At 43.5% G+C, this 13,445-nt stretch overlaps 1 protein-coding gene across 2 annotated transcripts in view; it reads right to left on the minus strand.

Annotated features, from left to right (window-relative positions):
- LOC146191509 (dnaJ homolog l(2)tid, mitochondrial) overlaps positions 1–13,445 on the minus strand; it is a 33,973-nt gene that overhangs the window by 13,322 nt on the left and 7,206 nt on the right. For both annotated transcript variants that reach the window (XM_084602019.1, XM_084602020.1), the window contains exons 5-7: positions 8,625–8,777; positions 7,913–8,060; positions 4,502–4,566 (exon numbers count right to left, since the gene is read on the minus strand). In XM_084602019.1, coding sequence (XP_084458145.1) covers positions 4,502–4,566; positions 7,913–8,060; positions 8,625–8,777 — 366 coding nt within the window. The remainder of the gene's footprint in view (positions 1–4,501; positions 4,567–7,912; positions 8,061–8,624; positions 8,778–13,445) is intronic.

A 13,445-nucleotide genomic window follows, 5' to 3' on the forward strand; every position in this document is an offset into this window, starting at 1 on the left:
AGCCGTAGGTTTACGATATAAAACTTCACATCAGTTCAATACCAAATTAAGCGCATAGAGACATAAGAGCTTCATCTTCAAGGAAGCTTTCCACAGTATCCGTATATGGGCTCTCTTACATCATGTCACTGCATTTAAAGCCTGCTTGTCTGAAACAGTTTTTCACAGCTTCACCCCTCAGGCCATTCCAAACACCTGAAATCACCTGAACAGCAAACTTCGCATCAATTACTATTGTACAGTCTTGCTGCCTGTCGAGCAACAGGCGTTCTACCAACATTGTTTTGTACAGCAACTTGATAGAGTGCATAATCCCTTTGTAAATTCGTTGAAGGTAGGGTGTGGAGTTTGCAGGAAAAAAATAACTTTGGTGGCTTTGAGCATGTGAACTTTGGTGTTGCAAGAATCATTGTCCACAAAGAGAAAGACATCAGGATTTTGGGCTTTCATCTTGTGATCAAATTTTAACAGAGAGGAGTCAAAAATGCTGGATGTCATTCATGCATTTTGATTTGGTTCGTAGGTGACAGTAATGTGATGCCAGTGGCTGAAACAATGAGGTCGCTTTGACTTTCCAATCATGGGAAAGCGCTCCTTCTTAGTTCCTTGGATATTGCTACAAAAAGGATGCTGATATGGAACAAAATTTAGCTAAAGAAATCTGAAGTGCATCATGTATGAGTTGGTACGCTTCAGCTGCATTGTATGAGCACATCTGGGTTGTGTTTCTTGTAAATAGTGAAGAATTTGTTCTAGGGACTTGAAAAAGTTGTCCTTAGTAACCGAGTGTCTCTTGTAACCATGTCTCTTGTATGCAATGTTGTTAACATGGCAGTCATAGGAAAACCAACCAAACCATTTTCAAATGTCTCTTTTAACCGAGTGTCTCTTAACAGTGTCTCTTGTAACGCGACTTAACTGTAATTTATTTATCTCGCTCAGCATTACAATGAACAACAAAGAGCAAAAGGCTGCCAGCCACAGCTTGAAAAATTCCCTGTGCCCATTCTTCACCCTGCGACCAGGCTTGAGCATACGTGAGTAGTTTAGAGATTTCTAGCTTGTACACAAAAAGCAATATATTGGAACTCAATAATTACATATGACATATGTCAAGTGCAGTTTATGAATCATGTATACACTGAACTTGGCAGGAAAAAAAATGATACATGACACTTGCCACAAAAACAAAAATGAGTGTGAAACAGAAGGCGGCAAAACGTCAAGAAAAATGTTACATTAGAGAAGTGAGGTATCACAGCTAATTACTTTGCATATTTTTGTAGCAAAAGCTACACTGGCCATGCTACATTGGCCACAAACGAGGAGTTTCGTGTAGCGGGAGGCACAGAGCTGTTGCCTAGTGACAGCCACAGCTAGCGGACGCCACGCTCGCTGCGCCATCTAGAAATCAAGAAGCAATCAGAAGAAGATAATGTCTCATCTTTAACGCAACAACAATATAGCTAGACATAGTGAGTAGCGCATCTTAATTCTCCTTCTCTAGTGCAAGGATGATAATAGTGATGATGATAGCACAGTCAGCGGCGCATTTCGTGCGAGTGTGTACTCAGCATTGGACAGGATTGGATTGGACTAGATTAGATTGGACTAGACTCGATTGGACTGGTTTGGATTGGACAGGATTGGTTGGATTGTATTTCACTGGAATGAACTGTACTTGACTGGACTAAATTGGTTTGGATTAGATTAGACTGGATTGGATGGGATTAGATTGGATTGGAGAGAAGTAGGCAGCCCAGTGCCAGGCACACATGCTTTTGCTAGGTACCGTATATCCTGGCCTAGCTGAGCTAAAGCCACGGCAAATTTTTTTTTCTATGGTCATGCCATATTTCACGAGAATGTCCAGTTGCTTCGGAAAGTTGCAGTAGAATGACTACATATGATTAGTGACACAGCAGAGTGGAAAGGACCAAACGTTGTGATTCTGCACTGGATAAGCAGGCGTGTATCTAATCAAATAGAGCATTTTATGCATGCATAAAAGTCTCAGGGTGTGTAAAGTCGCTGACATGGCGATGGTAAGTTATCAAAGTATACTGCAGTGTGCACATGTGACGGCATGTTAGCAATTATTTTAGCAACGAGTTTTTCCGCGAGATATTTTGATTATTCTCTTTAGTTATCGCATTCCAGACGCGAAGCCTGTACGTGATAAATGGCAGAAGGAAAGCACTGTAGAATGCGATTTTCATTGTTGTTGGAAGACTGCCTGCAGCAACACTGGATGCCAGCTGTTTTTAATTTACTACGAGCATTCTGTACTAATTATGAGTCCCACTAGCAGAAAGGGTGGCATACAACCGTCCATTTCACTACGGTCTTCCATAAAAGCATACTCAAAATTCTTTTATTGTACTCCGCACGATCAACATACCGAAGTAGTTGGTACTCTTCAGCCAGTGAAAATGGAAAAGAATATTTCTTGGTAGGTCACAATAAGCATTGTGCAAAGGAGCATTCCACCCTGCCACAACCAGCTACAATGCGCTTCCTGCAGAATGCGACCTTGCCAGGAGAACGAACAAAAGGCTGCAGACACCACTCTTCCCAAGGGAGCTTTTCTGCCAGCCAACAAAGAGCACCCCACCACCGAGAGGACCCCGGGAAGCCGGTTCCGGCACCCGAAGGCGGCTTGTTTTCACAACATCCCAGAACAGGAGTGGGTTTCTCTCTCGTGTGAATACCCCTTTAACAGTGAGCAGCTGCGAGCCCTGTAGCACACACAGGAGGGACAGAGAATGTCACGTGGCATAAGCACCATGCAGTGGCATAGAGTGACTGACGTCATTTTACGGTGCACACTTTTCGACAAAGGTGCACAGTGGCAGAGATTTGCCGACCAGCATCGCCAAGGAAAGCCTCATTTTTGACATTCTAAGAAGTGGTGTGACTATTACTTATAACCAGCTACAAATTTCTGATTGCAATCAAGCACAGAACTGTTTAGTGCCAAATCTGTAAGCTAGCTTATTACAGTTGACAAAGCTCACCTCTTATCTGACTGATGTCTACCAACAGTGGTACATAAACATCACAGAAGCCATCTCAATATCTAAGAAAAGCTTATCTTTAAAAAGAAAATAACCGTTAAATCTCGATACAACAAAATCGGCAGCGTTTGCTTCGCTAAATTGAAATTTCGTAACATCGTAATTTGCCATCTGGCAGGTAGAAAACCCTCCAGAACATTTCACAGACTATTCAGAGAGAAAGCCTAGAATTTTGATAGAACTGGGCGTTATGTGCGTGATGGGGACGATGTGGACATATCATCGCCACCTAAATCAACTTTGAATTCCCGATCACGTTGCCGACTCGGCACTGCGTTAGGCTACCGCCGCCATTGCAGCCGCGTAGATCCAAGGAAATGAAGGCCGGCGGCAGCGAGCAACGGCGGCTTTTTCGCACTGCTTTTTTCAAATCAGCGACAACGAGAATGGTGCCCTCCTTCACAAATGATGAAATGAAACCCATATCAGAAAGATCATCGCCTTGTGCCACAAGGACGAGCATGCGCGTATTTCTTTGTGAGCACGCACAGTGGCCGAGTGGAAAGTGAGGTTGTCAGGCCGACAGGTGTGCCTACCCTTCCAGTTTTTTTACTGAGCTTTAGTCTAAAAAAGATAATCGCAGTGCAGGTCCCTTTGAGTACAGGCACTGATCGCACCGCATTCGGCACCTAGTTCGGGCAGGATTGCGACGTCCAGTCTTGCTGGCTGCGCGTTGCGAATACGCTCGTGCTGCCTAGTGGTTTCCCCCAATGCTGCGTTCATGAACCTCACCCGTATTGCCCCAAATGACGCAGCTTCGCCAGCATGCGCTCTTCACCAGTCTTCCAGGTGGCGCACCTTCACGCACATGCGACGATGCTCACTTCGGTATGCGCTCTGCTCAACCTTTCCCATTCGCAGCAAACTTTTTTCGCTCGGGCATTTTGAAGCAGCAACAAAATTTTGCTACACAGAAAGTGAAATAAAATTTACTTTGTTATACCGAGGCTAAAATATACATGGTGTACAATGGACACAGAGGTTGAGAAAGCAAAAATACTTCCGTTACATCAAGGATTTTGTTAAACTGAAGTCTGTTACACTGAGGTTTAACTGCAATAGCAAGTACATGGCTATGGAGACACAATCCTGTTTCAATCCCATCTGTTCAGTGTTTACTGGTCGATGTCTCTTTCTCGTTTGAAATGTATGTGTCCCTTAAAAGATAGGGTCCTGTGCCCCATTCTCAACTTCATCTGTTCATCGCCTACACCATTAATGCCAGGTGGCTCTGGACTTACGTTTCTCATCCTCAGCTCAACTGAACACAGAACAGCCACCACGGTTTTGGAGAGGATGTGAACTTTTGCCAGTACACTCTTGTTCCTTACCTCAAGTAGCCTTCGCATTAGAATCGTTGTTGTGCTACACTCCAGCAGATAATGGCAAGTGCAGACACTTCAAAAAAAGGGATCTTAACTAACCTTGAATGTGACGAAGAGCTCCTTCTTGCCCACTTGCATACGCACTGTTTGTCCATCTTCCACACCTGGAAAAGAGGAAACAAATGGAATTCTCAGCTCAGCCTGCAGAGACAGCAAGAAAATCTTCAACTTTTCCACTGCACACACAAAGTTTGCAAAGTTTGCACGTTATTGTCATGAGAAAACCAAAATATGGAGCTAGAAATATGCAACAGGATGTTGCACACACACACAAAAAAAATAATATTCATAATGAGAAGCCAAAAAAATAAAAAAAGATACAGGTTGCAAAGCACAACTGCACTTAAAGGACTATAGACACCAAATTCTGGTGAAATTTTTCTTCTTGATGCGTAAGTCATTCCCGCATATCAATCCGCACGCAGTTCTCACCCATGACCGCTAAATAATTCATAACTGAATTTTCTTTTCTCACCAGTTTCAGTTTCAGCAGACGAGAGATGGCTGTGACATCACAGTCAAGTTTTGACGCGTGGCATTAAAAAAAAGACAGCAATATCGTCACAGATTCTTCACTTGTAGTGATTCCTGTTCTTGAGGCAGGCTGTCTTTATCAATGATGAGGCTTTATCATTGTAGTGAATTCCAATTATACAGGAATGATTATATTGCCATATTTTCATTACTCACGTGACCTAAACTTGACTGTGACGTCACAGCTAGCCCTCCTCGGCTGTTGGAACCGATACAGACCAGAAAAGAAATTCAATTAAACAATATTTAGCAGTTGCAGGCGAATACGATGTGATGATCCGTGTACAGTAATGTCTTAGGCGTCATTACAAAGAATTAAACAAGGACCCAAAAATCATGTGTCTATACTCCTTTAATATCGAGCTCAGCAAGGTGTACTGCAAGTGATAGCCCCCCAATTAAAGTTTGATTCAACAACTCATTTGACGTATTATATTTCCATCTGCTGACAATTCTGCAATAATCTACGAATTAAATGTTATCTGCTTTCCGGAACCGTTTGAGTGCTTGTAACATCCATCATGAGGGTACACATAGTACAGTATTTGCCTAACTAGGGGCAGGATTTTGAAGCAGCTTTTGGAGCAGGAGAATATTTCAGTAGCAGTAATATCAGTATATTTTGGAGCAACAGCCAATCTTCGGTCAAACACACCGACGTATCTCTGCATACAGATGCGATTGAAATATCCCATGCTACAGAATTCATTTAGGTCCGAGCGGTGTTTATAAACCAATCGGTTCGTAACCATCGCTTAACATGAGAAGTTTTTATAGGGACGTCAGAGATATATCAAAAATCTGGCATGCGAAGGTTCGAGTTAAGTGCGACCAGCCAGAGGTTGGCGCAGTCCATGAGCTAATAGGCTTCTGCGCTCATGCACCGCAAAGCACGCCTCTCATCACTCATTTCCTTTTTATACAATCAGCACAGTAAGAAAGGAACTGCAACTAAATCCTCAACATTACTCCAAAATCACATGAGTAGAGAACGTTTTAACAGTGAGGGTACCACTTGCCTATGCCACGGCAACAACCAACATAAAAGAGTCTCAGAAACAAAATGTATTTTTCAGGCTTTCATTGGACCACAAAAGGCCACAAAAATAGCTACGGACTTTGGTGAATTACAATATATCACCGAACATGTCAATGCACCAAGACAGCCACTGAATGCTGCAAGGCAAACTGCTTTAACCAATAACAACGCTAGTTCTGTAATAAATAAAATTAGCAGCAAAAAAAAAAAAAAAACAAAATGAACTCATACCGCTCACCGATTACTGCTAACGCGTGAAATACACAATATGACTAATGTTGTTAAGCACAGTAATTCCCATCGTCCCTACCATTGCCACTATATTATGAGATCACATCAAGCTCACTTAGCAACACCTTTTTCTTAGTGCACTTGTACCACACTGTTTTCCTTTCTTTTTGATGCTCAAAATGAGATCGTAGATGACGAGAAATACTCATTTTAAGCTTCTAAGCAAAAGATTTAATTTCCTCTTAACAGACATTTCTCAAAGGCACGCTTTTTCTTTAGCCCTGTATGGGCCGCTATAATCTTGCTGAATTAACAGAGGAACGTTTTCACTGTGCAGGAATAACTAAATTCTACGGACAAAAACACAGTTCCAAAATCTGATCAAAAATATAAGGTGTGATCAGCACAGTCACATTCAACTCATGCACCAGCTCATGTGGCCAGAGTGCTTACAAAAAGTCAGATAGCGCTGTTGCCCGGCCTCTCATAGCGTTACTATATCGGCTTTGCCAGAGTTGCACGAGGTGCCTCATAAGCAACCAAGTTGTGCAGTGAAGCCATATGTTATATTTGCAGGAGGCGAGCAGCAAGACCAGAAAGCAGTCGAGAAGTGATTACTTTGAATGTCCTAATCAAAATAAGTCAGCATCACTGTAGCTCACACACAGCGCGGCACGCCGTCCGTGTGTGATGATGCAACATAGCCGGAATGCCTGTCGGGTTGGCTTCACGGTGGTACACGGTCGCTTGGCGGCGAAAGAAATGGAATGCGCAGCTCTGGCAAAGCCCATATAGTAACTCTAGCCTCTCTTTTCTTTTTTTTCTTTCGGAGACAGTAGAGTTGCATGGCTTAATATGAATTTATCAGCAGCTGATCAGCAAAGCTAGCATTGGACTTCGCAAAACTCTGGAATTCTGCTTCTCTGCATAGCAAAAACCCCTTCACCATGCTGGCCAAACCTTTTTGGGGGGGCAGAAATAGGGTGCAGAGCAAGAGACGTCTCTTGCGACAATAACCGCCGCGTCCATTACCTGCTCTTTTCTGCCTTGTGTTGCTGTCGCGATTAAGGGATTACGAGCACACCGGAACGCCTCTGCCTCTCGGGTGCCCTTCATACTTCCCCCTTCCCTCCTTCTCATTTTTCAACAATAAAGAAATGCTCCTCGTCAAGTACTCAACCCTGTACTCAACTTCTGCCCCAACGATGGGCTGCGTAGAGAAGCCACGGTGGGGGGCTCCAGTAACTTCGACTACCTGGTGTTGTGCATCGACATCGCACAGCGAACGGACGCCACTCCGTTTCAGTAAGTATAAAAAGGAAAAAAAAAAGGCATTAGGTTCATTAAGTTCAATCCCATAATTTTTCTTCTTACCAGATATAAATGCATAAAGACCTCATTTCTGATGCCTTTCTATATTGCAGCCACCATGCAAAGCATGTCCCCTGGCAAAAATAAAGAACATCTCTCCCATCCCAAGTTGCATTTGCACTACACGAAACCAAAAATGTTTCTTGTTGTTCAAGGTGTTATCTGGGATGTGGCTTGCTCTACAGTGCTAAATCAAAAGCGTCAACCTCAACCTTAGTTTTGGTGGAAATCCCGCCTGAAAATGCAGGTGTTCCTTCACTTGTTACTTAGCGTACCGGCAGGCACGGGGACTGTGACTGTCTTGCGCTGCACAGTAGTGCCCTTGGCATGGCACTCCTGGCACGGGTTCTGCACGTGCATGCGAGTGCCGTGGCAGTGCCGACACGTGCTCCTCATCACAAAGGGACCGGTGCTGATAGTCTCCTGCACAGACGAGCAAGGCACGGCAGAAGTGTCGGGTGATGAGCAGCATGAACAGGCGAGACGGACGAAGAGCACGAAGAAAACAAGAAAAAAAAAAAAAGAGGACTGCAGGGAGGACTGCAGTTGTTGAAGCTACCAGGATACTCAGTGTGGAAGTAACGTTTGATGCATTATGTTCTGTGCTTCTCTTGACATACACTGATTTGCCGTAAGCATTTTGCCATGTTCTTCATTTTTCTGCTTCCTCTGTCGTGTTCCTTTATCTACAAAACCCAGGCCAGGTCTAATCAACTGCTGCTGCTTATATAGTTTATTGAATCCCTACACAACACCCTTTCATTCCTTTTGCAGAAATGCAATAGAAAGAAGTATCATGTCAGAATTTAATGGTTTCTGCAGTATTCGTAAATTATGGTAGCACCAAGACTTGCTTGTATCAAATTTTGAAAACTGGAAAGACAGGGCAAGGAAAGGGATGAAAATTGCATTCAGAAGACACAGAGAAGCATTTTTTTCTTATTTCCTGACAAAAAGCACAGTGGCGACAAAAAATTGCGTCCTCACCATGCCACTTCCGTTACAAAATGGGCATCGGACTAGTTTGGTGCCTGGCTCACTACGGGTGCCCTGACAACGGCGGCAGGTGTCAACAACGTTGATGGTCACATCCTTGTTGACTCCTCGGGCAGCTTGCTGGAACGTCAGGTTCAGGATCACCTGCAGAATTTGGGCCAGCAATGAGTAATACAAACAACTGATCAGCTGCAACCACTGACTCAAGTTCAGCTTACAGCAAGTTTCTTAAACTGTGACAGAAAATGAATGGCTTGTCACACGTACAATTTTTGTTCTGAAGGGTTGCAAATTTAGCAAACTCTAAACTTTTGAACGGTTGTGTTCAGTATTGTCCATTCTGTGAAAAATTAAAATGGTTAGTACCCAGCTTGGAATGTTTGCTGCCAAGAATTTGTTTTAATACAAACACAAACTACTCAGACATGCTCAGCTTGTCAGAACTGCCCAGTCGTGTAGATATCATGGGCAGAATAGAGGGTTTACAAAAGTAAGTCTGGCAACCATGAGCGGCACGCTGATCCGGCGCTGGCAGCCATATTTTGTTCGCTCCATCCGTTCGCTTTGGCTCGTTTCGTGTCCGTCCGTCAGCGCCCGCCGTTCTGCCCGCACTTTTCATGTTGTAACCTAGTGTGCTGTGCTTGGACCTCTCTTCTGTCCCTGGCGGTGTCTGTTAGCGAAGCCAAGAAGCGTATCTTGACAGCCAAGGCGTAGCGGTTACAAACTGCTCGAGTCGTGCATGGGCCCCTCGTCGATCCGCGCAGCGTCATCCGTATCCAGGTACAGTATCTAGAATTTTGTAATGTGTAGATTTTTTTTTGTCTGTGTGCCTTTGCTATTTACTTTAACGACTATGAGAGACGATCGAGAGTTTGCTTGGTTTGCGCATCACCGTCGCTTATCCCACTGCTACCAGTGGGATACTTGTTGGTGAAACGAGCGAGGATGCAATTTGTTTTGAGATGAAAGAATCATGCGTAATTTGACGTAAGTCGGAATGGCGTTTAGCACTTTCCTGCCTATGCCATCGACGCAGTTATTGGCACGGGTCTAGGAAATAATCGGGGGCTGCGTAAAAAAAAAAAAAAAAAAAAAGAAAAATGTGTCATGCTAATTTCTCCTTCCAGTGAGTGAAGGTTGATTGGTGTGCAATAGGTGGTGATGAGATAAAATATTTGTAATTAATTGACCAATTGATAAAATAAAGCAACAAAAAAGAAAAAAAAATTAAAATTGAGGGGTTAAAGGTGACAAAACGCTCAGAAGAAAAACCAGTAATTGGTGATGCTAATGAAGAAAATCTAGAATGTGTAATTAATTGAAATAATTGAATGTGTTCAGAGGTGTCGAATTGCTCAGAATTGAAAGGTGATTGTTGCTGACAACGAGTATTGGTGTACAAAAATATAAAACGTTAAATAAAGTAAAGAAACAAATAATCGAAATATAAAATAAATAAAAGCTAAAAATTCAAAAAGAGAAGAAAGAAAACGTGTGTGAGAGAGAGAGAGAGAGAGAGAGACGCTATCGTGTCATACCCTTAACGGCGGAGCTGAAGTGTCCCCCTAATGTTTTATAACAGTATTATATAATATAAATCTGACTTTATGAACACAGCTAGTTCCACCAAGCACTGACACTTCGCAGTAATGTGAGTTGACTTTTCAAATTTCTTTTCGTTTCAGCCGAGTTCCCGTTCCTCAGAGTTCCTCGAAGCTTCCCATGACAGCACTTTCATATGAGGTTAAGGCTTCAAATGTCTGCTATCTGACAGAGGGAATAAACAAGAAATCGGCATATTTACAAAATCAACTGAATTTCAGGTGGCTGTCAATTAGCGAACCATAGGGCGACTCGATAAAATGCACAAAAGTGAAAAGCAAACTTCGTTATTTTATCGGCCGCACTAGCACGTATGAAGGCACAGAATGCAAACCTGAGCTGCGCGCTCTGGACGCGGACCGGACTTCGCATGTATTATCACGCGATGACATCTTTCGAAACGGGCTGGACGTGAGCATATTACAACACACTAGTGGGATGTCATCTTCTCCTGCTTTACTAGACGCCGCGGGTTTGGCAGCCGCTTTTGCAGCGTGCCTCGGGCACACTAGACAGCCGTATTGCTCTCTGCACCAAGCACTACAATTTCGTACGACTGTGAAAAGTAGTTTCGGTAATCATGCCCTTGTCTTAAATCAAATACACAATGGTAAATGCGACCTACGTACAAAAGGTTTCAAAGAACGTGTTCGAACTATAGCGTTCGGTATACATGCATTGCTCCTTCTCCCGTGTCCTCCATCGAAGCATATCATTAAAGTTTAACGAGGCTCCGTAGCACGCAAAACAACCTTGCTGTTTTAGGTGATAGCACATTCTGTGAGCTAGCTCCCAGTCAGAGGGACGTGCAGTAATGCTTTACATGATGCAAGTGACACTTGTAAAACCGATTAGGATTGCAAACGAGTGGTCACATACACGCGTATATCTTGTTTCTGTGCGCATCTACGACGGTGCGCTTGCTGCAGAAGGGCACGCAGCAACATGCTGGCATCATTCCGAATAGAGCTTGGTGCTGGCAGAAACAATCGCTTGTGATCATTCCAATGCACCTTGCGGTGCAAGCACGGGTTCCACGAAGGCACACGTTGACAGCGTACTCGATAGGAGGCGCGGGCGGACTGAACAAAACATGGCCGCCGCGCACAGTTTCTGTCGCTTTCACTAGATGGCGCTAATTTTTGTAAAGCCTCTATTCCAGGGGCATTCTAGGAATGCTCCAAATCCATAGAGGTGGTCCTTATGAGTATTCGAGTGAAATTTGAAAACTTTGCGTGGAGAGTATAATTTGCGAATAACTTTTAATAAGTGCTCTTGGCGACCACTTGCGGCGACACATCTGCGCGTGCACTGCGTAGAAACCTCACTTGTGACATCACAAGCTTGCAGGGTGCACCCGCTCATTGGATGCTCCCAAGTTACGTGTGAGGGATGGGGCGTGATGGGGCGCCATCACAATGTGTTTTCTTCATCTTTTCTTACGTGCCTGCGCGAGCTAAGTTGAAGGGGGAGAGGAGGAGCAGCATTTTCGATCACCCATTCAATGCTAATAAAAGTAGCTTAAAACTTTTTGTGTTGCTGAGACGATTGATGGGACACCGATTACTTGTGCGCATGTTCTAGTTTTCGTAAAATAGCTTTTCATGGGCCCTTTAATAGAAACAACTAAGAAAACCAAACCTTCGTTGAGTGTTGGTGATGAGACAGTACATCACAAGACATCCCGATCAAATCTGCGACTTTCAGCTTCACAGCACCAAACGGCACTCATATTCACTGAGCAATGCAGAATAACAAGTAGTGCATTTCAAATTATCCTCAAAACATCTGGCAGCACTTTGCCAACCTTTCTGCCCAGAAGAATGCTAATACCTGTCATCATCTGCTTATTACTCGATCAGCTGTCAGACGGGGAAAGCAACCTTTACTCGTTTCTTTTTCCCCATAATATTTACATTCTCTATTTAGTAGTGCGTACATTCACAAATGGAGTGGCAAAGAGCACCGTACACAAACACACAGTTCTGTCACTTCTGATACACTACTCGCACAGATAAGCTACTTTTTCTTTTCCTACCGTGGCATATGCCATTAGGCAAATGAAGGAACTAAAGTCAAAGCTACGCACAGGAAAACTTGACAGAAATGCAAGATTAACACGAAGTACAACAGTGAAAGAGTTAAGTGTGATTTAAATGCATATTCTCGTGCTTTGCTATTCTTGCTACCACTCTGAATCTCCCTTCAAGCTCGATGCTAGACGATCCCCTCTTTGAGATTCACTGGGAAGAACCCCGGGGCCGAAGTACGCAATTAGCTCTCAAGTTACAGAACATAACATGAAAATGATGACACTGAAATAGCTAGGTGAGGCATCAACTCGTCAGCTCATGACAAAATGCAGAATTAACCAGTGACAGCAGGGTGCCGCCCTGGATCATTTATTCGCCCGTCAAGAAGCCACTCGCTAACTGTTTTATAGGTACACCCAACGAATAGAACAAGTCATGCTTCACTTTTTCAAGAAACTGTATTTCAAGCTTGAAAACATCAAACAATACAAGAAGCATCTACAGTTTTGAAGCTGAACTGTCTCGCGGGTAACTTCTGTCACCATGAGGGTGTGCTGGTCGAGGAGAATTGTAAACTTTGTGGCCTTCAGGAAAGCAAGTGATTCCACAGCTAGTTCCTGCTTTCTATGAATCGTATATAAAAAGGCAGTGTACGATGGTACTAAAAGCATGAAGAAAATAATTAGGGTGTGCAACTTCATCTGCTTTTTTGCCTCTACAATGCAGTAGTGGCTACAAATGACACAACCTTTCAATATGGCGGCTGCAACCAACAGGAACGTGCTTTTCAGAGCGCTCTCAATTGTGGAGGAGTTGTAGAGAGGTTTGTAATTTGGCCTTTGGTTGCATACCTTCACTGACATGGTTTCCACAAGCATCTCGCCACCGCCATCACCAGCACCAGCACCAGTATTACCTCACGAAAAGGCTCAGAGGGAATTTAGTGCAACTTCCATGGCAGCCTTTCTATAGTAAAGTAGCCTTAGTTGTCTTCATCCTGCATTTGCTATTGACCAAAGTTTTGTACTCAAGAGTTAAAATGAAAGGTGATTGAAATTATTTCTTTTTTACAAAACATTGGTGATCAAATTTATAATCAACATTTAACACATATGTGCACTTTCAGTCAGGTAAGTAGATCTACTGTACCAAAGTGGCATGTGGGCCACAAGATATG

This window comes from Amblyomma maculatum, chromosome 4 (assembly GCF_055883805.1).
Source record: "Amblyomma maculatum isolate TAMU_Amacu chromosome 4, ASM5588380v1, whole genome shotgun sequence".
Taxonomy (NCBI): domain Eukaryota; kingdom Metazoa; phylum Arthropoda; class Arachnida; order Ixodida; family Ixodidae; genus Amblyomma; species Amblyomma maculatum.